Here is a 26,160-nt window from a genome sequence, read left to right as displayed (position 1 = left end):
ACATTTGCAATAAATATTCATTCTATATTTTAGTGCTGTTTTACAGCATTATGCAGGTTTCCATTGTAATATGTAGCTATATAAACCGTTGTGCAATATTGACAAAAACAATGTTATCTATATTTTGGTGGATTAATTAATAATTAAACAATATTTAGCTTAGTGTGTATTTATGCTGTTACGTTCCTCATGGATAAATAAATATGAAGCAATAACCTGTTTTAATGAGTGATTCATTTATTCAAACTATTTGTTCAAACAGGCCGATTCCTTTAGGAATGAAGCAAGTTGCTGTCTTTATGAATGGATAATTAAATCATTAAATTGTCCAATGATTTAACTGACTTGTAAAGTTTTCATCTGCCACATGCTGGATCCTCTAAAACACAAGTAGGCACATGATTTATTCAGTCCATGTCATCAGAATCTGACTTGACGTATGTTATGTATAGCCAGTCTATTTAATGACTGCTCGTTAAAGACAGTGTGTGAATAAACATATTTACAACCATGTTTTGTAAAATAATAGAATTCCATGAAGAAGAAAACACATTCAAACTTACCAAAATATTAGCATATGATTAGCATATGAGGTCTAAGTGTTAGGTTGAATAAACCGAATCTCTATCATCTATCCAAATGTTTGATATTTTAAGTGAGCATGCAAAGAACCAACACTGCGATCAAGTGTCCATAAACTTTGAGAGCTGGCAGTAGTGTAAAGACAGATGGTCAGATGCATGACTCCAGCGGCAGCGTGAAACCTCAGCTTCTCGCTAACACAGAATGCATCCACTAACGCTGCATTGGCAGAAGCCAGAATAGACACCATGCATCATGAATGCAAATTAAGTGCCTGATTTGACATTTCCAATAAGCCTGTCTCAGTGTACCAGTGGGTTTAGCCAATTAACCATGTCAGTAATCAATTCTGTGTAAGTCCTCACTTCTCCTTGCACATAAATCAAAGACAGATTAGCCGATCAGTTACCCAGATGCACCAAACTAACGACCCACTTTAGAATGGATGAGAGTGGAAATGAAAGTTAATGGACACCAACAGAGCCTCTTTATACCTCCCCAAATGCTCTATGTGAGGTCTAGAATTATATTACCTTCAATATATAAATATATTTTAGCATTAGTGGGGACATAACAGCAGACAACACCCCTCAAACCAATCAAATTAGTCCAACATTTTTGCATTTGAATATATTTCGGTTTAACTCTTTCCATGCAGAGTATTATTTTTAAGCTGTCAGTCAGCACCAGCATTTTTAATCATATTCACTAACCCTTCAAGAAACACCAGGATGTTAAGTTGCATACGCAAACTGTGGATATATAACTCTCTGTTTGTTTGTTTGTTTGTTTAAAAACTTTTTAAATCAACACTTGATTTAAAAAAAAAAATGGAGGATCAAAATATAAATTAAAGCTCAAGTAAATCAACACACGTAAGCTTGCTCAGTTGTGTTTTTATTTGCAAATCTATTTTGTGACACTAGAGGTGTAGCAATTACACACTTTACAGTTTAACTAGTGTGATTTGTCAATAACATTTAATCTCTGAAAATGTATAAATTGTGATGTTTATATCAGCTGTTTAGACTCTCATTCTGACGGCACCCATTCACTGCAGAGCATCCATTGGTGATGACACTGATGCAATGCTACATTTCTCCAAATATGATGAAGAAACAAACTCATCTACATCTTGGATGATCTGAGGTTAAGTACATTTTCACCACTTTTTCATTTTTGCCTGAACTATTCCTTTAACCCCGATTGCTATTTTTCCAGGATCTGCAATATTTTACTTTTTAATAATGCAGGATGCACAACACCTAAAAAGATTATATTAAATTTAAAGCAGCCGATCAAAGTTTGCCGGGATTTAAACATTAACTTTCTGAAAATATGAAGACACCACACACTAGCAGAAATCAGCGCACACAATTACTCAACTGCGCACAAAAACCACTTACTGACATCAAAGCAAAATTATTTGCTTGTAGAAAATTGAGACAGCAAAACATGTTAAGATGTTTGAAAAAATCACAAATAATTGTGTGATGCCTTGCATATAGATTTTAAAAGTTATTTTATTTTTTTGTGTGTGTGTACCAGAGATACAGCCCAGAGCAAAACTGAAAACCAATAATTAAAGGGTGCAATATTATTCCCAAGTCAAGTGCATGCTCTTAACGCCCAGGCTCTTCCTTTCTCATCCGGCTCTTCTGTGCACACACAAAAATAATACCTCTCAAGAAACAATGAAGAGAAGGCAGTAGCATTTTATCACCAAAAAAGGAATAAAATGCACCAGACACAAGCAGAATGGAGAAAACATTAAGCCCACCTAATGTCTTCTAACGGTCCACATAAAATAGAGCTTGAATCTTGTAAATGCCATTATAATATAATGTTGATGAGTCTGGAAAGTCGATGCTAATCAGCCTTTCTGATGCACTGAACACAGTGGCCTTCCTTTAATCATGTGGTAGATGCCTATTCCCCACGGCTCACTCCAGCAACAAAAACACAAGGCTGGTGAATTATCTGCGGACATCACACGAGGCACGTCTCTCTCCTAATCTCACACAAAGTCACGGAAGCATGCCATTCCCTGCAGAAACATGAAATCACCTGCTGCAAAAACACTCACGCGTTCCCATTTCCTCACACACCTGATCACAGCAGCGTTTAGATCGCATCAGTTTCATTGCACCTGATTGAGGATTTGCTACTGCGTGTTTATGAATGACTAGAGAACACAACTTCGGTTATGGAAGATATGTTTTCTGCTTTACATAAAAGAAAGTAAATTTTCAAAACGTTCCTCAAACCAAATCAACCAGCTTTCAGGTGGATCACATCACACTCTTTGTTTTAAGTAAAATATTGGAGGAATCTGAGAAATTGTGTGCTTTTCCCACAAATAACTGAGATTTAAGTCACAGAATCAAAAAAAAATCTGTATATTATTGACTTTTTGTATATAATATAGCAATATAATATTTAAAATCTTCACAAAATAGTATAAATATATATATATATATATATATAACCATACCATTCAAAAGTTTACGGTCATTTTTTAAATGTTTTTAAAGAAGTCTCTTATGCACACCAAGGCTGCATTGATTTGATCAGAAATACAGCAATATCGAGAAATATTATTACAGCTGTTGTCTATTTATCAATGTTGAATGTGATTTATTAATTTATTTTAAGTTTGAATCACACGGTTTGTGGCTTTGAAACATTTACTATTGCTTAATAATCACAGGTCAAGGTATGTCTGTTCTGAAAGGTACAACCATATGCTGTCATTATAAATTCATCTCTACATGAAGGTTGACTGCATGGAGGATGACTATCAAAAAGCAGATCTAATCTGTTGAAATAAAGCTTGTAATTGGCCATACTGGGAGTTATTTCCCAGCTGTCGTTCACTTCAAACAAACACACCGACAGATCTCCGGGACGCTTGCCAAACTCTCAGGACAACAGGCCAACGCACTTCAAAACAACACTTCTTTATTCACTGACCGCAGACAAGCCGAAAACAGGAACACCTCAGAAGGTGAAATCCAACATTGCAGTCATTTAGCCCAAAATGTGAGGGTTGGATTCTGACAGTGAGCATTTATCCTTGTTGCCAGAAAGACAATGGGAGGAGAAAGGGCAAGACTTGATGGTTTGGTGTGTATTGGGAGGCGTCTCTAGTAATTCGGGGCCGTGCTATGGCAGGATGCATTAATGAAACATTGCTCTGTGCACTTCCAGCATGCCTTGTGGCTAGAATAAAGATAAATCGTCCTCAAACACAACGCCTGAGAAGTCTGGAAGCTGAAGTTGGAATGCATAATAGAATAAACGTGCCGATTTCATACATTTCATCCATTTCATCCATTCTGGTGTAATTGCCACCTGTACACCATCTCTCCGTCTGACAGAAAGCCTCTCGAACCCGCAGGATGTATAAAACACAAGAGAGAGTAAATGCAGGGGCGCTTTATTTGTATTCAGAAGAGAGTGCATAGAGATTTCAGCCGACTTCTAAAACAAGCACTAATTAAAAAAAATGTCTAATCAGGTGTCGGCAGATTCTCATATGCACCGATGGCTTGTCAAGCCTCAACACCCCCACAACAAAAGGCTTTTATCTTAAGACAGGGCGCGATGACATTACAGCAGCCGCAGAACCTGTTGCTTCATAATGCTAGCAATTAACTGTTCTGCTTTTGTCCTTCACTGAGCGTGACTCATCTCATTTTTTCCAGCCGTTGTGTGGCTGAGAGACTAATGTCATTAAAAACAAGGCCAGCATCAGTCCTCCTCTAATGCATGACCGTCAGGGTCATGAAAATAAACTCGTGAATAGCTCGCACTCCACTCATGAACAGGTCAGACGTTGGTAATTATAATGGACTAACTAGTCGGAAAATGTAAATGTTAAATGCTTTTTATAATGTGCAATGCACAAGTGTTTATTCATATATCTGTAGAACAAACTCTGCAGGATGAGTTACATTAGGCTTTTGTTCAAATCCTAATCATCAGCTATCCAAATAGTGAGGCTTGCCTCGGCAAACACCTCTAATTACCTCATAATTGTATTCATTTCGTTAATTGGTTGCACCATTTGATGACATCAGTCTTGATATTGCATTCTGTTCATCACCAATCAACAACTATATCAATTAAAAACATATTTGATCACCCAACACAGAGTCCTTCAGGCGTTGTGTCGTTGCGTTTGCGTTGGCTCACGTTGAGCTATTTCGTCCACAAACATTAATTATTTGATTTCTACAGCGACTCATTTGCCGCACATCATACTCTTTCTAGCGTATACGCTAACTCTATAGCTAAACCAGTTTTCCCAAGCATTGCAACTATTTTGCATTTGCTACGATAATCAAACGGACTTCCCAACTCACTCCATCCTCGCAATTTCACAACGTTTCCCCTTTCTATGAGAACAGAGCATCAGGATGACCGCATACGAGTGAGAGCTGTGCCAAGAATTAGCATTGCACAACTCAATTACATAACTTTTTCCAAACACTAAATTATTCAGGTCATGGAAAACGGTGTTTACATGCTTATATCTATCTAAAAAAAATCCAGATTTCTTATTATTGCAGTCTGTATACGCTGTGGTAATGAGCTCGGTGTTTAATCATGTGACCTCTGATGCATGTCAGTTTTTCTATGATTAACCCTTGCGATTCCATTCTCGTGTCTGAGCTCAGAGAAAGCGCTGGGAACGTGAAGCGGGATGACAGCACTTCTGAGCAGACATCATCACACGCTCTCCGTCACCGAAGGCATCTGCAGCAGAAGAAGGCACGAGCGTGTGCATGGCAAAGTGCTCCATCAGAAAGAAAGATGAGAGCTCTTTCTAACGAGACTCTTAGAGGTCTGTCACAAATTGATCTTTGTCAACCTCCGCTCTGTTCGGCAGGCTGTGTGAAACACCCAGAATGACTGCAAGTCAAATGCAGAAAACTGGCTTGAAGTTAATAGTATTATCGTTGTTTATTAGAATCTGCATGAGTTTTTTTTACATTGTTTTTCCTATTTGGAGCGCACTATAAACTGTAGCTGTATTGTAAGAGATAAATTATGATACTTTTATGGCCCATGAAAAAAAAAACAGCGTAAGGTTTTGATACAGTATGACGATCAGTAAACAGCGACCTTTCATGCGAATCATTACTTTTATTTTGTTTATTGATCAATAATTGCTTCCTGGAGTTTACTTTATAGGGTATTTTATATATATTTGCAAGGCCGTTTTGTTCTCCGAGTACAAGAAACACTAAATAATGGAAATACTTAAATTAAAATCAACATCAACTCGTTTTATGGAATAATAAATAGGCATTATATGTAGGCAGGTTGTAAAGAGCGGCCTATATTAGATGCTACAAATTAAAAAATAAAAGAACAAGGTACTTTTTGTCTTCTACATATAGATATGCATTCAAAATGACTCGTATCTGCTCCTCCTCTGGCCAACACTGCTGATACGTGCATGTTTATTTCTCTGGTCTATAACTGAATCTTATGAGTTTGCTTTTGGTGTCAACCAATTGTAAAGAAACTAGATTGAAACAAATTACAGCTATAAATAGAGCGTAAACCAGAGGACACGATGAACCAATGGCAGTGTCTGAAAGGTCATCCAGTAGAGAGCATGGAGATTTTTGAGAGTGTGTTATCTGTAACACAGCTTTCCTAAACATTCAATTACATGCATTTCTCAGGTTTATCACGACTCGCTGCATGTGAAAGAGCCAACAGCCGTCAGAAATCACAAACCGCATTCAGTGGCGACTTCAACACATTTCAGTGAGCCGTGGGGACGGCGTGCAAGCTCTTTTCAGAGCTATTTTTTATGGGTTTAATTAACAACTCGAGATAAATTTTCACTGAAAATACTGATTGTAGCAGGATGTAATAAAACCAGATTAATAAGGCAATGCTGAAATCAATGCCGGGTTAGAAAGTAAGGAAAAAATTGTTAATCATCTCCTCTTTATGAGATAAAATTATAACCAAGAATGATTTTCTACTCCTGAAGTTATTAAAAAAAATAATTTGAGAAGTTGGAAAGAATTTACCCTCAATATGAAAAAGGCTTTTCAAGCATCAAAACAATAAAAGTTTAATACAGTCATTTTTTTCCCTGTTTAAAAAAAAAAAAAAAAATTCTGAGAACATCATTTTTACAATGATTTACAGAAAATTTAATTTAGCATAAAAATATTTTGACATATAACAAAAACTCTTGTCAGGTACATTAAGACCCAGAATCATTCGATGCATTAAAAGAGCACTTAAAAACTAATTAAGTGTTATTTTAAATCTTTACCAATCTTTGCCGCTATCCTTCAAATCACTAGGTTGACCCATTTGTCAGCAAGAAGTTTTACTTATTTAACATATAATCAAATTTAGTATGATCATGTATTATTTTATGTATTTTAAGGCGAGACACTGCAGGTGAATAGGGCAAAAAAAAAAAAACTAATAGTCATCACCATACTTACCCAGTTGATTGATTACATTGATTATTGCAAACATTTTTTGTATTACAAGTATTTAAATTTTTTTATGTTTAAATATGCAAATGAGGCATTATTTAATGAAATGTACTAATTTGCATAAACGTCTAGTACAAACATCTGAACACTAGATGAAGTCAGTTTCAAAATGTTTGTTTAATTTTTTTGACATATTAGAGTCAAATGTTTTACAGAGGGAATTCTGGTTATCTTTTTTTTGTCACTCCATAATTCAGAAAACAATATATTTTCACAATTTTGGGGTGAATAAGATGTTGTATATAATCAAGGAAAATATATATAAACAAATCCCGCTGTAAAAACCTTTAGAATATAGACAGGAATAAAAATGTCAAGTTTGGTACGGAAGTTCTAAGCAGCCATGCATTATAATTTTTTTTCCTTTTTGTTTTCTCGTTATAACGACTTAATTTTCTCGTTATCTCGACATAACAAAAGTCTTTTTTTCTTGATTTAACGACTTATTTTTCTCGTTATCTCGACATAACGAAGTTCGTTTTCTCGTTATAACGACTTATTTTTCTCGTTATCTCGACATAACGAAGTTTGTTTTCTCGTTATAACTACTTATTTTTCTCGTTATCTCGACAACGAAGTTCGTTTTCTCGTTATAACGACTTATTGTTCTCGTTATCTCGACATAACGAAAGTTTGTTTTCTCGTTATAACGACATGACAGTTTTACTGTTGCTATAGTAACGAACTCAACTTTGACAGGCATCTGATGGACAACCATGCACGCGCTCTTACTGTAGCCTATATTTCAGCAAATTTAGCTTCGCCTAGGTAATAACGTCTACAATACTGTATATAAATAAAGGCTGATCAATCACTGTTGATTTTTCCAGAGGCAGCACAACAAACGTTTTGTTTTTGTAATTAACATGTTTAAATGGCAACACCGCGAAATTAGAGCTGCTTGGATTAAGCTCACTTTTAATTTTCCCTTTATTTGAAATAAAATTATATATAATTTGTAATTTGTAGTGCTCATTATATGATGTGGCAGATATCATTTGTGTTAGAAGCTTCTGTTTGAAAAGAGCGTCCATGCGTACGTGTAGTGTGTGTGTGTGTGTAGAAAAAAACGATTACAACATTATAGAACAAAACTGAATTAAATTAGCCTATGGATTTTACATATACATCACATTTCTCATCAATATGGTTAACAATAAAGATTAGTAATAAGGAAAAGAAGCACATCAGCCTACATCATTAAATCCGGTCCTACTGTAGATAAACAGAATACAGTGATGTCAACCTTGGTTTTAATAAGCAGTTATTTTATGACACAGAACGCGTTTGTGAAACTCATGCATCTATCAGGAACTTAATACACAAAATATTCATATTGATTCAAGCATTTAACATTTATGAATTAATTAAATGTCAGTAATGAAGACTGCACAAATTATAGCGATCACGAGGAAGGTCCGCGTACAGTAAAGTGGATAGTGTACAACACCGCATCAGTTATATTCAGGTCTATGCTGGCGCAGTTTTGTAACTTCTTAGGGAAAATTAAATCGTTATAACGAGAAAACGTACTTCGTTATGTCGAGAAAATGAACTTCGTTATGTCGAGAAAACGAAGTCGTTATAACGAGAAAACAAACTTCGTTATGTCGAGATAACGAGAAAAGGAAGTCGTTATAACGAGAAAATGAACTTCGTTATGTCAAGAAAATGAGAAAATGAAGTCGTTATAACGAGAAAACGAACTTCGTTATGTCGAGATAACGAGAAAATTAAGTCGTTATAACGAGAAAACGAACTTCGTTATGTCGAGAAAAAGAGACAATGAAGTCGTTATAACGAGAAAACGAACTTCGTTATGTCGAGAAAACGAGAAAATGAAGTCGTTATAACGAGAAAACGAACTTCGTTATGTCGAGATAACGAGAAAATTAAGTCGTTATAACGAGAAAATAAGAAGAAAAAATATTATAATGCATGGCCGCTTAGAACTTCCGTATGTAAGTGCTACTGAAGTGGAGATTTATGACTCAGTTTTGAAGAAAAAACTCATTTTGAGAAAACGGCCTTAAAAAATATTCATTGTAATTGAAATCTATTGACACAAAGAGATTAAGTGCTATAAAAGAAACACTTAACAGTGTCTTTTGGATGTTTTCCTTCCACTAGTTTGAAAAAGCACTTTATGAAAAACCAAAAAGCCCAAAATCTTGACAGGTGCTTGAAAAAACTGTGTTTATGCCTCCAGTGTCTCACCTTAATAAGTACAGGTCAGAGTTAGTATGCTGTTTTTACATAAATATATCTGTTAACAATGTTGGGGTGTAATACATTACTAGTAACAACGTTACATAAATAGATTTCTTCTTTAAAGGAAATTAAAGTTACTTTTTCACTATATGCATTTAATATGTTTTTAATATCTATATATGTACATCATCGCATCTCATATCAAACACGTATAGCCCTTGCGTGAGATGATGTTATTCTATTTAACAAACCCTAAAGAGAGAAAAAAATCCTGATAACAAAAGGTCAGATATTTTCCATGAGTGACATCATATCCAAATAGAGTCGCTCCATTACTTCTGACAACATTCTTGCAGAATTAAATTGGATAATTTGAAGGAAATGAGGGAATAAACAATCCATGAGTGCGTCTGGATTGATTTTCCGTTGACTTCAGGCATGACTGTATAAATACGCACTGATCAAGTGAGCGGATAAATCCACTGTGTTCAGGAAATAGGTGCATTATTATGTTGAAAAGTGGCTTGCTTTGCATGCATATGGTAAGTTGTTAATTGTAGAGACGTTGGCTAGCATTACTGCACATGTGTGGTCTTCTTTTAAGGGCAGACGTTTATAGCCACGTTCACCATCAATGGGCTTTTAATCATATTTCAGAAAGTTTAATTTTGGTTGCATTTTATGAAGGTTGTAGTGACAGATCAAGCTAGTTCTAGAGTAGCATCAAGCCGGTGTGAAAACACATTGAGAAATATGACGCGCTAAATGAACAGACTTTCAGCAGGGACTCGAGAGCTCCTCATTACCGCCTCCTCTTGTCTTCATCTGATCTACACAAACTGACTGACTCCGGTCATCTGTCGGGCGCTTCGCGTGCTGTCTGTGTTTCACTGGAGGAAAGAGACTGCGATGGGCGAAGTATGTCAGGACCCATCTCCATCTGCGTCTTTCTAGTATTCAGGGCGTATGAACTGCTTTACTATGCAACCTATCAGTGTCTATCAGTTCCCTTGAATTGCTTTTCTGTTGTCATTCTGCAACAGTCAAGACCTCGATTTGTGCACTTACGCAGAAAAGCCCGGAGAGAAGCGCAGATATTCACTGCTAGAGATGAGAAAATCATAAAACTGAGGTAATAATCGAACAGACTCTCGTGTCGTGTCTTTTCGAAGTCATGAATACATTTAAAAACTACATAAAAATATTTGGAGTATAGATATAATTACTGTAAATATTGGAAGTAGCTACAGTTTCAGAGCACAGCGTTATTTTTAAATGCCATAAATGTTCTTCATATGGCCTTTAATTTACGGCTTTCGTAATGATTTAAGAGTTGGTAATTTCACGGCGTCTCGTCATGAGGAGCGGCAAGGCCGTCTCATTTTTCTCATGATGTCTAGAGACGCCGGTGGTCGGCCTTGCTGTGTTTAAGGCAGTGTAAATCTGCTGATCGCTGGGCATACGTGAGAATGTCATGCCATTTCACGCTAGCACTGAGATACGACTCTCGCTTTACATTATCTGAACACAACTGCAGGTGAAGACAAGCTGGGCTACCCTGAAAATGGTAAAGCAAAGGGAAAATTAGAGATGTCTGATGCTTGAAAAAAGGAAAAGTAATTGGTTTACTAAACATTGGCATCTATGTAGGCTACTGCTTTCAGCGGCCAAACGGACACTGAGAAGAACAGTCTCTGTTCAGGTCTAGACTGAACACACAGGCTGAACGTAAATGAAATATCACAAAAGTGCGATCTCAAACATTGCAGGTATTATTTAGCCCAAACTCAGCCACTGAACCTGTTTGATCAGCCATATGTTCCTTACTTTTAAATGAACAACAAATTTATCCATTTGTCAATTAAATTAAATGTGACAGCCAATGCTTCCAGAGACTATTGGTTCTTTCCTAAGTTTCATCCTTATTCCTTTACAGAGTTCAGAAATCAATCAGAGAGAGATTTTTTTCCATCCAGGTTTTGAGTCGCAGTGCTGTTATCTCTTCCACAATTTTTGCAAAAAAATGCACTCTTTTTTAATGCTATTCATATTAAATTAAACATCTTCTATGATTTCTTTCTAAATTTCTGTATTAAAATGTTTTTGTTTTATCCTCCAAAAATTGTCATGGTAATACAACTGTCCTGATATCATAATAAAAAAATAAAATAGAAAACTAAAGTTATTTTAAATATTTTCACTTAATTAATAAAAAAAACTGCTATATCAAAACCTTCTGTTTACACTAATGTAACAAATATGCACAAAAAGCAAAACTGGGAATTTTGTCGTCATGAAAGGATTGTGTGTGTACGCTTCTTAAAATATCAAATAATTGTACATTTTTATGAGAAGGCATGGTTATTTGAGGTTGTAAACGGTCAAGGAAACTTGATGGATCACTCGACTGTATTAAAATAATGCATTTTATTAAAGAGACCAATATGTACAGTTACGTTTTAAGTTTAAGACCTATTGCTCATCTTTTGATGATATAACCCATTTCTGAATTAATGGAACATATGCAATGAAGAGAAGAGAGTAGACATAGACGCTGATATTTCAGACTCACAAAAATATGATTCACCTGCCAACTTTCACATTAGAGACGATAAAAGGACAGTTGGATCTTGTAGAGACTGACGCCCACAGAAAATGCATTTCACTCTTGAGAATGATGCTTTAATTGCACTGAAGTTTAGAGAGTGTTTAAAGCAAAGTGAAAACGATCCCTGGCAGTGTGATGGAAACATCAACCATATCTTGACTCTTCACCGCAGCTGAACGTCTTCTGAGAGTCTTTGCCACTTCACATTTGGTGTCCACAGAGCATCTGTATCTCTGCACACAGCAGGTAATGTGCATTAGCATTAGCATTAGCAGGTGCGTATGTTCCTGTCCAAAATGCCTCTGTAAGTCTTTGAAACATTTGGCACTGCATCACTCCTCTGCAGCTATGTGGTACACCAGAGATAAAGTTTTCATGCATTTCATGTGCATTTCTCAGAGCAAAGACGCCAAGTCGACTGCAGACCCCCCACAGAGCTGTATGATGAGGCTATCAAAGGATTAGCAAATATGACAAGTGCTCAGATTATCAAGTATGACACGTACACATCTATGTGTATATATTTTCTCATGCTAATGATTAATTAAATTGAAACTATTTAGCTTTAGTTTTAAGTTCTTACGTGAATTGTTATTTGTGTTCTTCCTAAAGATGTTGAATGAAATGGCATTTGCATTATTCAAACCATATTTTTTGATACATTTTCGAGTGAAACAGTAATCATTTAGGGTCATTCATTGGTAAATATATTTTCCTTTCGTAAGGGTTGCAATATTGTGTTACTAAATAAAAAAGTAACTCATTGCGTTACACAGTTTTTATGAAAAATAAAGAATATAAAAAAGAATATAAAAATATAAAAATAAAAATAAAAAAATTTGTCACCTTGACTGAGCTTGTTTATTTGTTTATTTTAATAACAAAACTCTAAAGTTATGGTTTTGGCAACTGTAAAGGCCTTTTCACACCAAAAGTGAAATGTATTTAAAAAGTCACTCAGAAATGTAATTGTAAATTTAAAAGTAGCGTGTTACTTTACTAGTTACTAGAAAAAAGTAATCCGATTACAATACTAATGCTACTTGTAATGCTTTACCACAAACCCATTTATTTTATCTTGTTTCTCAAGTATTTGAGCTTTTATCGTGACTCGTTTCTCACGAGACTCATACCTGAGTGCTGTACCGGGTGCGCTCTTGAGCAAGTTTACTATGTCAGAAAAGCCATGTATATTGCGCTAATTATGTGATGTAAGTGTCCAAATGTATTAATTTACAAATCATGGTCATAACATTGTTTTGTGGAAGGAACTGTGCAAAAATAAGCCTCTTATTACTCAACAATTGGTGTGAAATGGAATAAAAGTTGTTGGTGTTTTCCTGGCACTGGTGATAATTTCAGCTGCAACCTGGATTGACATTTTATGTATACATGTGTTTTTGGAGGTTTGCTAAAATTTATGTGCATGCTTGTTTTTCCATTGCTTGGATTTTATAGATCTTAATCTGATTTGAAAGAGAAAAGTGATATTATTGATTTGGCTTTGCTTTAGTTTTAGAGCCAGAGAAGGTTATGACATATTAATGATAGATTATGGAAACCTTTTTTTTCCTAATGGAGACTTAATGAGTTATTAAAGTATTAACTTCAGAGAAACACCAGTCAGAACATGCAACTACGAAAATGAATTTGAATAGCTCAGATAATTTAGTTTTGGAAGCAGATGATGAGAAAAAACAACAAAATATCTAACTTTGAGCAAATCTAAACACAGTTTGTGATGTCGAGAGATCTTCTGAAAGACCAGAGGAGATAAATGTGCATGTGCTCCATTAGCCCTCCATTTAATCTCATTACGGTCTAGGAAAAATAATTAAGAAAGATTGCATTTGTGATTTTTTCTTTACACCGGGGAGATTTATTAAGAAGCTTAACTGGGTAAATTCTAATTTCAAATAGTCTTTAAGGTCGGCTGTTAAGGGATGTCTACAAAGGCTCTAGTTTCATTTAACTTAATGTTACAGCTAATTCCCATCGACTCTGGGTGAAAGAGTGTGTAAATATTATGGAGCGAACGCTCTCCAGAGGCGGGTCTTTGGCTCTGAGCCACTAGTCTTAAACACGATTCACACTGAACTGTCAAATGCTTACTGACATTCTCTTTCCCCAGATAATTCAGCTCCAACAAGCCATCGTAAAGGCAAGAGGTTGGGTCTCAATGACGACAGACACAAAACTATTATGTACAGGAACAATTACGCTGTGACAGAAGTGGAGGAGACACAATAATAGCCTTATGGTGCTGGATAAATAACTCCAAACGAATGAAACCCTCAATTTTATCTCAAGCGCTCAAGGAGAATGGCACAAAAACTCAAGAGATGACGCATCTGCCATCAATGCATGCATGTGCAAATGTTATGTTGAGATAATCTAACAATTTTATAACCATCAGAATGACAGTAGATGTGTGTGCCACGACCTTGACGCTCTCTCGGACTGTAAGGATTTCGAATGTGATTTAGAAAATGAAGTATCATGCCATAATAATGACGGAGGATGCATCCTTTCATGCCTCGAGCAGATCCAGCCGGTTTCTGTCTGCTGCACTGGTAATGGTTTGTTTCCATTCCTGGTGCATTGGAAAATAAGCCTGCATGCACTTCCTCAGACCTTTATCATCACTGCAGCATGAGGAACTGTGACATTTCCAATGAACCCAAGATTAGGCTCAAATGTCTCTTTCTCGAAAAGCACCATGACCCTGTGTCCAAAGACTTATGAGTGAAAGCGAAAGGGAGCTGTATGGGGTTAAATATATTTAGCATGTTATATGTGTGCCTCCAGCACTCATGATGCTTCTGGATATGGGATTTATCAAGTGAACATCCGAGCAATTAATATAAGAACTCTCCAAAGGATAATTTTTGCTACACATATTGATTTTTAGACATCTTTTGATCCAAACTGAAGGACGCTTTTGAGACCGATGTACAGTTAAAGCAGTATTTCACCCCCAAAAAAATTGCTTTTTTACTGAGATGTTTTGAAAAATGTTCCTGCTGCTCTTTTCAGTACAACAAAATAGATTAGCGTTAGCGTTAACATTAGCGACTAGAATAGATGTGTGTGCACTGTAATATGAATTTGGGAGGATGTGTGCCAATCAAAAGTCTTACATTTTGTTTGTTTGTTTAACGTCATTACAATATCTTAAATGGTGTCACAAAAGTGTGGAAGACAAAAATTAAAAATTAAAAAGGTAATTGCAACTTTTTATCTCATAATTCGAACCTTTTTTTCCCCTCACAACTTTTTCTCAAAATTGGGAGAACTATAGAAACCCTCAGTGGAAAGTTGTGAGATATTGTGTGATATAAAACTCGCTATTGTTAGAAAAAAGACAGAATTAAAAGATAACAAGTTGCAAATACCTTTTCCCATTTTATATTCAGTGGCAAAACCGAGCTTCCATACAAAAGTTTTAATTATAATTTTTAGAAAGGCTTAAATTTGGGACTGGAAAACAGGAATCGCGATACGACTTAGTGTGATTATTACACTTCAAAAGGAAATTATTTTATGTAATATATGTAAGCGCTGTACATTTCCAAGTAAAAACGAAGTGCTGTTTGCATTCTACAGGCTACAAGCTTGAAGTACTAAAAACATTTCAAAATAAGAGCCCTGGTGTACAAACCCGCATTACGCAGAATATTTTTTTTTAATATTTTTTTTTATTGCTTGTTATTATTGTTTTTTTGGTTCCGCAATAAATCTGGCATTTAATAAAAACATAAATAATTTTATAATTATTAAATACATACAGCTTATAGAAGAAATATGTAAAAACCTAGTGTATGTTTTGAATTCAAATAAATAATTTTGTGTGTAAATGTCTCGTCAAATTCCTTTATTAAGGAACGAATGATTTGATACACTTTTATTACATCCCTAAAGTTCTTTATTTCATATTTATTTACACTGTAAAAAATAAAACAAAGATTATTGGAGTACATATTCAAAGAAAATATAGTCAGTCTTTCTGCTTCAAGATTTCACATTTTAATTATCTCGAATTATTTGTTAAATTTACTAGCAATTTCTAACAATTTTTAGGAGCACATGTGCTTCTTGGAGGGAAAGTATTTCTTCAGACTCATCTGCTTCATCTTGTTCTTCCACTGTATTTAAAAGTACAGTACATACACGTGCATTCTTCAAACCTTTTTAATTACTAGGTCTAACAGCGATGAACTGTCTTACTCAAGAGCACATTGGTGATAAATTCACTTATTGTCAGGTTCGAACCAACAGCACAACCTTCCAGCTATCAGATCATTAACTACTGTGCCACACCACTCCAGATTGATTACTTCATTACATTTCCTATTTAAAAATGACCAGTCCAAAACCAAAATCTCCAAATGACACTAAAAAAACTGTGCTGTATGAACTGCATGCTGCATTGGTGATAAGCACACGTTTTGTCATTTACAAATATGTGTAAACGTCTGAGAGGCCTGTTATTAATTAAATCCCATAGGTATTGAACCTGAGTTTATGTTTATGAAAGTAAGTGATTAAAAGGAAAATAATGCATGCATAGCGTGTGAGTGTAAGATCCGTTCAGCGTTCATTCTGGACGCCATACACACTGTGTTTTAACAACAATGAGATCAGACAACCGCATCCATCACTGTTCTGTAGCTGATAGAGTTTGTTCTGTGGCTCTTCCCTTCTTCGGCATGCACATCCTCCATTAATTAATAAATTAAAAGTGAATCCTTTTGCATTTTGTCTTGTATACAAGTGGCAATGAGTTGAAAGTGCTAAAATTGAAAACCAGCTAATATCATTTTGTTTTAGAGAGACATTTTAATTATGTGACTACGACTGTAATTTGATTTAGAGTATTATATATAAAATATAATATTAGATGTGTTAATATTTTAATATTTACAGGTATGTATGTGCACATTATTGTTTTTGTAACCTTTTAATAAATTATTATTATAAAAAAATGATATTTGAACGTTTATTTAATAAATCTTGAAGTAGCAATAAAAAAATAAACATTAATAATAATAATAATAATACTCACTTAGAATCAAATGCTAAAAATAAGCTTCTGTGTGTAAATAACAAATTACATGATTTAAATTCATTAGAATTAGAAATTATTAGTTATATGATTAATTATAAAATTAAAATACTGAATCATAAAGTAACGACTGTGAAAATAAGTCAAAAATGCGAGATATAAACACAGAATCAAATAAAAAAAAAGTTACTCAGAATTTGCAATTATTAGTTAACATCTCAGAGTGAAAAAAAAGCACAATTGTGGCGTAAGTGGCACATGTGATTCAAATCAAAGGCATGCAAATCACCTACTAAAGAAAAGATCTCACATTTTATCTTGCAAAATTGACTTTCACCAAGATTATTTGATGCATAAAAAAAATAAACTACACCATGTAGCAGCAACACACGCAGAATATTCCTGACATTAATTCAGCAAGGTGAAAATATGAAGACAAATTAAAATGCATCAGACATCACAGTGCAAACGAAAAACTGATTTGTGCTGCAATGTGTCATGCAAGCAAATAGATTCGCTTTCCTGTGGCTCGTGTTGAGTCAGGACGCACAGATCCATTCACACACACAGCGGTGAAACAGGCCAGCTTTCTGCTCTCAAAACAACACTTTAGAAATGTTTTTACTCTATACTTTATTATTAATAAAGGGCCTATGAGAAGCTATTAAAATGGCCTTTCATGACTGCGCTGCAGATTGTGCTTGAGTCGATGCAGGAGTTCATCTCCAGGGAAGAGCAGAAGACAGCAGCTCTTCATGAGAAAAACTCAAAGGCAAGAATCATTCGACGGATCTAACCCGCTGTGACACAAACACACAGCAAACCAAAAAAAACATGTAAGAAAGACCTTCAGCATCTGAGGCCCCCTTACCGAACAAATCGACTGCCTCTTGTGGAGAAGATGACCTGACATCTAATTCAAGAGATTATTTCCCCAAGGATCCAGTTAAAGACAGAAGCTCCACTTTCTGGTCAACGGCTGACAAAAGAAACGCTGTCCGCAGATGATGCCAACCTTGAGGAGCGACTAGGGCCCTGTGAAATACGGTTTATTTCTTCCCAAAATCAGTTTTAAGATGTATCAGAAATGTTTTTTTTTTTTTTTTTTTTTTTTTTTTAAATGGTGAAATAACACATTTAATTTAAATCTTGAAAATTATCCCTTTTTTTTTTTTTATGTTTTACTTTAACCAAGTCAGTGTTTTTTTTAATGTTTTTTTCGGGAATTAATTAAACTTTTTTTTTTAAATGGTGAAAAAAAAACATTTAATTTATTTAAATCGTGAAAATTATAAAATTTTTTATTTTTTTATATATATGTTTTACTTTAACCAATTCAGTGTTTTTTTTATGTTTTTCTGGATTTAATTTAATTGTTTTTTTTTATAGTGAAAAAAACACATTTAATTTATTTAAATCGTGAAAATTATACCAATTATTTTTATATATATATATATATGTTTTACTTTAACCAATTCAGTGTTTTTTTTTTTTCGGGATTTAATTAATTTTCTTTTTTTTAATAATAGACAAACAACTCTTAAACAAAACCTTTCATTTTGTTGCCAAACAAAGGGTTGCACTCTTAAAGAGGTTTACTCTTAAAATTAAAACATACAAGAAAAATTGTGTGATTATTCCTTAAAAATAAAGTTTTAATAAAAAAAATACAATTATTAGTAGTAGTAGGCTAGTAGAAAATCGTACGATCTATAATAATATACTTCTGTCACCATTTCTTCAAGTTAAACTGAACTTTTATTTTGACAGGTTGCCATGAAGAGCTTTTTTAATTTAAGGGCCTCGTAGGAGGCTTCATTGCAAACATTCAGGAAAAAACACACTCAGACTCCATCTACGGTTGTTTGTTTGTCTTAAACTGGCATTCAACCTGTTAAACAGCTAAAGTCCTCTATTTGAAGTTGTGTTACAAAAACGCTGGCTGTGTTTACATGCAGTGCAATATTCAGACTGCTGGCCTGTTCCAACCGAGCTGTTTGTCTATTACCGTTCCAGCCATTTCATTCTATTTACATTTGCATTCACATGGAAAAGACAACATCCTGCGCCATTACTGAAACCAGCGACGCTCTGTCGAACACTTCGACTGCTGTATGCCATTAAAATGCAAGGAAAACTAGGGTAAAATCGTGAATGAGATATTTTTGGTGGCGATGCATTTCAAAGGATTGGTCAAAATAATGTATGGATTTGTGCATAAATCATTCACAATAAGATTAATGCAATGCGTTTAGAAAATGGGATGAATTTTCATTTCATGCAGACTTTAAAATGTGTTTGCATGCTGATAGTCTGCTGTACTAATAGGTAAAATAGCAAAACACTCACAGAGATCTTTGTCTCTTAATTAATTCCATTTAAAGCATCACGCACCGCCATTAAAACAATCAAAACACTGCTTGTGCACAGAATCAACTCCTTTAAATTGAAAGACACTGACAGACATCAAATCTCCCGCTGTAATCAATGTTTTCATTATTATGCACAGTCCACAGGTTTATTTGTGAGGTGTTGCTGGGAGATTTTTATTTACGACTTGCTGTTTACTACTTGCCCTCGGGCGTCTGTCGAAACAGCAGTCACATGAATGCTTCAATAAATAAATGCAGCACAAAAGTTCTCAACAAACAGTGTTGTGAACTAGATGTTTCTTTTCGGATCTAATTATGAACTTTTGAACGAGAGCAAAGAGCACTTCATGAGTTCAAGAGCTCAGGTTACACTGAAGCGTATCGTTCTGGTTTTGTGTGGATATATTTTGGAGCCTCTGACGTTGATAGATTGGTGCAATAAATCGAGTTTTGGGGTTTTTTTGTCTGCTTGTGCATTTTTTGTATTTTGAAGAATGTTGGTTACCAAACTTTTGCAACTGTTTCTATCACAATATTCATCAAAATATCTTCTTTTGCATTCAGCAGAAGAAAGAAACTCATACAGGTCGAGGGTCAGACAGTTTTCATTTTTTTGGCGAATTATCCCTTTAAACACAAAATTCATGCTGTGAGACCAAACTCAACCATATTGGAAGTGACATTATATGAAACTGTACAATGTGATTCATACAGAAACGTGCAATTTTAACGATGGTGAGCCGCTAAACCCAACCATCAGCGGAGCGTAAGCAGATTGTATGAAAATATACAACTGAAATCGCCACCAATGGACAATTTTCATATTTCCAGAGTTCTTAAAGTGGAAGTCGGCGTAAGCTTCTATAGCGAACAAATATATTCTTTACGTTCCCATTCGCTCTTATAGCAAAAAAAAAAAAAAAAACGTGATGCTCTGTTGAGGAAAGTTACTTTTGAAAGTAATGCATTACGTTACTGTCTGAAAAAGTAACTACTTAAGTTACATTTTATGTAAAAAGTAATGCATTACGGTACTTTTGTGTTACTTTTTCTAATCTGGGCTGGGCTTGCTTTTTGTTTGTTTTTAATATAAAAAGTTGTATTTTGCTAAATGTAGAAGCCCTTTCACACCAAAAGGTAAATGAAGAAGTCGCAGGCTGAAAAAAAAAAAGGTTGGTCATCACTCCACCAGACGTTAACTAGTTTCCTGTTTCTAGTTTCCTTAATACGAGGCGAAACAACACAAATGTTTTATGATGTTAATAACTGTGGATACACGTAATGCAGTTGCTAAAGACATCCAAGTACTAATAAAAGGCCTGTTATGGTTTGTCATGTCAAAGTACGCTTGCACGTCAATTCTGTCTTCTGGGAATTGTTTAAATGGGTCGCGTTATCGCAGTCCATGCAAACATAGCCGTCATATATATCCGCCAGGAGAGCGCTCTATCTGTCAATCTCTCTACGCCAGAATACCTGTCAACAATCACTCAACTAATGAGCCTCTGTTTGGCCCTCAGAGGACACCGTAGTCATCTCAGCCAGGAGCCATCTCCTGAATTTCTTAACAGGACTGGTGGGGAAAGTGATCTAACCTTTTATTCCAAGCAAATATCCCACTACACACACACAGTGTTTCAGGCTGCGGGCTGATTTCCATTCCACCGCTCACAAACCATTTTAAATGACCTGCCACTAAGATTAATCCTAACCAGGGAACCTTACAGTTCTCAACTGTGCCTCCATCTGACTCCTAATATCATGTACTGTTCGGAGCTATTACGATTTAATATTGTAGGCAGATGATAATGTGAGGAATTGAACAATGTCAGCATGAAAGGTCAAAACCATCAAACTGACTGACGTTAGATGAATGGCAGAGAGGCCGCTTAACTGCGGGGTCTAGAGCATCTATAATTAAACATAAGAACTGTTTTAAATATAAAAGCAGAATCGAGATGCCAGAGCATGGGTAGCCCACGTTACAACCCATTTTGACTTTTAACACCCCTGTCTGCCAGAGCAAATGATACGCTGGCACTCGGTTAAATCTCAAAGCCGCCCCTGTTGCTTAAAGACTAAAAATGTGTTCGAGAAGAGGAATTATAATAGCGAAAGATTCATTTGGATCGAGTCTGATAACTGAGCAATCAATCAGTTTATTATCGATTATTATTAGATAAGATACTTAATGCTGTAAGGATGCTAAATGGTTAAAGTTCATTGAATTGAATGCACTGTGTGTGATATATTCTCTGAGCAGTGAGTGATATGTGTGTTGCACATAAAAAATTGTTATCCATAAAATATGACAGGGTGCATTAGTATTGATTCTCATGATAATGGCTTTCTGTCATTTTAACATAGATCTGTATTATATGGAGATGGGTAAATCACAAAGCCATCAATAGGTTTTACAATTTCTGCAGGCAATGAGAGTAATTCAAAGCTGCAGCCACGATGCTCGTGTGTTTAGGATGTTGGTTGGGGCTTGTGTTTTTTATTAAGTCTACTTTTAACTAATTACGCATCCTCCGACATTTCACACTCCAGGGCCATCCGAGGATTCACCCGAGAAAACGAACCATTAATATTCAGTGTAATTTCCTGAAGTTTCAACTTTGGAGCAGCTTCTTCACCACCAATGATGGTGAACTCATAAATGTTTTTCATATGAAATATTGTTACGAAATAAATAAATAATACAATAAAGTAACAAGCCTGCGCTGTGCGAGTTCTGTGCATTTTGAAGCATTAGTCTGTCACACTGAATGGTCTACACATTTGTCATGTAGATAAAATCAATAATAAAGTGATAAAATCAATGCATTCCATGCCTTACCATCACTACCAATGCCATTTTGCTATCATACAACGTCTGTATCACCAATCCTGCTAGATTTCATACATTAACACCGCAACCAGCCAGAGATTCAATTCAGATTCTTCAAGTCCAGCTGTTCTGAATCCTAATCAGCAATGCAACGTTCAGGCACTTGTAGTTTGATGGTTGAGTGATAAGGTTGTTAAGTGACGGTATATGCATTTGTAGAAGCCACAAATCAATGTGTTGTCACCTTAAGTAAAGTACAGTGCAGTACTACACCACTTCTGATGAGAGAATACAAAGGACTTGTGTTTAATGTCTGTATTAATGGTGGAAAACTACATTACCCATGATGCTCTACAAAAAAATTCAACCAATTAAAGAGTTGCGGCAAGCAATTTCTCATATTTTTTTTTAAGGAAACCTAAGCAGTTTTAAGGCATGAATTGAGTAACTGATTAAACTGAAAAAAAAAAAATAATAATAATAAATAAGGAAAGAAGGCTACCTATATATTATAAGAGAATTAGCTTGATTTTGCGGTTTTATTTTGGCAGTGATTGTTAGTTCCCAGCATGCTTTGCATATGGCTGGATATGGAGAGTAAATACTCAAATTAAGGGCTACTAGTAACTTTAACGAAGGAACTCCCACAATCCATTGTGCTTTGGCAAAGGATTCAGCTCAGAACTACAATAAAAAGCTTTAAAAAACTACAAACATGGCAGATGTGTGAGATCGACTGTCAAGTAAAGAGGTTTAGATAAAAGGGTTTGAGTTATTAATAATCAACATTTAATCTGGTAAAATGTATTTATTTAATGTTATCTGTGTTATGTTTCATCTGAAACATCAGTGTAAATCTTTATATACATCCGTTTGTCGTTACCTTTGTACGAAGAACTCTGCTAATCTTTGCATAATAAAGACCCACGCATAAAAACATCTATAGGACTGCAGCACAAATTATATTTTCAATCCAAAAAATGTTTTGTTCACCTCTCAAAAGAATAAAACAAAGATATGTGAACAAAATGCAAGTATTGGCCATTAGCAATCCATATAAAGAACCTGGCACAATTTTTCAATCACTAAAATGTTTATTGAGTTTATTGACGATGCGTGCTTTTTACAATTTCACTTTCAAATATACAGGCTTGTACCCTTCTCTTTTTGTCCAATTTTTGAAATACTTCATTGCTTCAAATAAAAGTTTGTAACACTGTGATTCACCGCATAGCTGGCTCATAGCTTATAATACTTTAACAAAGACTTTTTAATATCCCTATAGGAAAAACTGAAGAAAAAAAAACTTGTAGAACCAACACAGCTTAAAAAAGAAAAGAAAAATAGTAGGCAGGCACTAATACACTCTCAAGCACATTGATATTTCTCTATAGGATATAAATATTTTGGTCTAAATGGGACTTTTTCATTAATTATGGCTTTCATTAAAGTTTATGCAAGCTACTTTATTAAGAATCATATTTCTCTGAGAGCAGATTAGACGTGGCGTCAGACATTGAGAAGGAGACTGTGGTGTATAAAGAGAGAAACACTGAGTCGGCTGCTGGAGAGAGACTGATCTTCAAGATGTCAGCTACAGTTTGATTATGGCTTTGAGCTGAATATTTCAGCTGGAGCCTGCTCTGAAAACCTGAGCCATAATGATCAATTGTAGTGTAGGTCCATGTCAGTATTGATAATGATATTATTTATTTAAAAACAACAAGGTCAGAATTAGCATATGTCAGACATGGCTTGAGCTAATGGGCATTGATAGAGTTCTTGATTTACAAGCTTTCAGAGCATGAATGCATCTTTACCTTGCCTAATCGCTAATATATAGATAGATAGATAGATAGATAGATAGATAGATAGATAGATTTGGAAGTTTAAACTTCATAATGATGAGTAGTTGAAATCCCTCATGTAACGTTATGGTTAGGTAAACACTATTATACCTTTGTTTTTTGTTTTTCTGATGGTCAGATAAATAAGTTTTAAATCGAACGTCATGATATCATTCAGAGCTGGCTGGTTTGGTTCAAGGTTTAAAATTCGTTGCTAAAGAATAGTCTGAAATTAAACAGGAGGAAACATTCAGGTGAGCTATAATGCTGGATTAAGTAAAGTAAGCAGCAGCAGTGTTGTGATTTTTAACACATTTTATGTCTCATGTCTCTTAGGAACTAAAGAGATCAATCGTTTCACTGCTTGTTGTTTTTCAGATAATTCAACAACATTTTGGCATTTACTTTGTTCTGTTTACAAATGAATATTCAATAACTGACTGTCTTAACAGACAAACCAAAAGGTGAATTTAAATAGTTGTTATAATACAATAAATAATAATAATAAAAAAAACATTATGCACATGAATTCTTAAAACAGCAATCAATATTGCAAGCTCTGGTTCCAGCCAGAAAAATCACAGTTTTTTAATATATGAGGAGATGACTGAAGTTTTCACAATGTTATATAAATGCACAAAAATTGCAATTAAAATTACGTTTCAAAGCTATGTTTATGTTTCTTGGGTTTCATTTGTGAGTTTCATTTATCAAAGCTTTCATCTGTGAATCCATCAAAACATGCAAATTCACTTGTTATAATGAATGCATACATCCTCCGTTTCATACCCAACACACACACACACGTACACACACACAAGACAGTCTACCTGAATTTCTAATTATTTTAGCAGCAACACAGAGACATCCTTTGCACAAATCCAATCAACTAAAAAGCACAGGCTTTTCAATCAACTGAGTCTACAAATTTCAGGTCACTGACAACACATTGTATCTTTTATAAAGGTGTGTGTGTGTGTGTGTGTGTGTGTGTGTGTGTGTGTGTGTGTGTGTGTGTGTGTGTGTGTGTGTAAATCAGTGCATACATTCAAAATGAACTTATTAAACGGTGTAACTTTGGAACCACTTCAAATTTAAGGTAGCAATTAAAAGTTTAGTGGGTTAAAATGTATATACACCTTTAAATCAATAATTTTACTAAAAGAAATTGACTGTTAGAACAAATGCTAATGAAAGCAGTAACCTTTCACACCTGAGCAAACACCTCGTTAGCTGACTAATAACACAAAATAGCCTATGTGGGTTCATAAATAAGCCCAAATTAGAAGAAAGCACATTTCCAATACAATATTTTTACATACTGTAAGCACATTTACAATATTTTGTTATCGTGCTCACATTTCTTCTTTCGTTCTTATTAATTTAAAAACAAAAGTCTGATACTACAGAAAGTGAATAGCCAATAAAGACAGAAACTCGCAACATTGTATCATCTCTCTCTGCAGCGGAACTTTGATGTCCGTGAGCGCAAAGATGAAACGCGCGTGCCGCACATCACTTACCCGCGAAGCTGAGATGAAGCAGGTAGATTCCCATAAGATCCATTTCCGCGCGTGTCCGACGAGAACTGGCTCGAAATGACGCCAAACTGCCTCTTTTATATTCACCAGAGAAAAGCCGTTCTGTTTTCAGCGCGGTTCATAACAATTCAGCATGATAAAGACTCTAGAATGGTAAAATATGAGATAGACGTCCGCTGGAGATGCAGAACAACCGCGCACGCCAAGTGTCAAAACTGTCGATCAGGACGTCAGAGGAACCTCGAAATGAAATTAAAGCACTAATGAAAGTTCTCCATCTGCTCCATTGTCTCCTATTGACATTTGCTCCCTCCGAGGTCAAGAACACGAGCGAATGAAGAGTCGGATTTCACTGAGTGAAGATCAAACTCTGAGAGAGAGAGAGAGAGAGAGAGAGAGAGAGAGAGAGAGGTTTGAGCTGAGCTGTGTCTCAAAACCTATAGGCTGCCTACATAGGTTGTATCACATGAGTGTCCTTATTAGATGTGTGCGTCAAAATGCTGTCTCAGTTCAGTATGTTTTGAGACACAGAGGCTATCAGACTGTCTGCTTCAAATCCTAC

The 26,160-nt window shown here is 35.2% G+C and overlaps 1 protein-coding gene across 1 annotated transcript in view; it reads right to left on the bottom strand.

The window, feature by feature from the left end:
- LOC113081037 (GDNF family receptor alpha-4-like) overlaps positions 1–25,912 on the bottom strand; it is a 40,935-nt gene extending 15,023 nt beyond the window's left edge. Inside the window, exon 1 of the mRNA XM_026253095.1 lies at positions 25,581–25,912. Within this exon, the coding sequence (XP_026108880.1) occupies positions 25,581–25,623 (43 nt within the window). The 5' untranslated portion in view covers positions 25,624–25,912. The remainder of the gene's footprint in view (positions 1–25,580) is intronic.
- Between the last annotated feature and the right edge of the window lie 248 nt (positions 25,913–26,160).

The sequence above is a fragment of the Carassius auratus genome, unplaced genomic scaffold (assembly GCF_003368295.1).
Source record: "Carassius auratus strain Wakin unplaced genomic scaffold, ASM336829v1 scaf_tig00032915, whole genome shotgun sequence".
NCBI classification, from domain to species: domain Eukaryota; kingdom Metazoa; phylum Chordata; class Actinopteri; order Cypriniformes; family Cyprinidae; genus Carassius; species Carassius auratus.
This window is presented reverse-complemented; position numbering and strand designations above follow the sequence as displayed.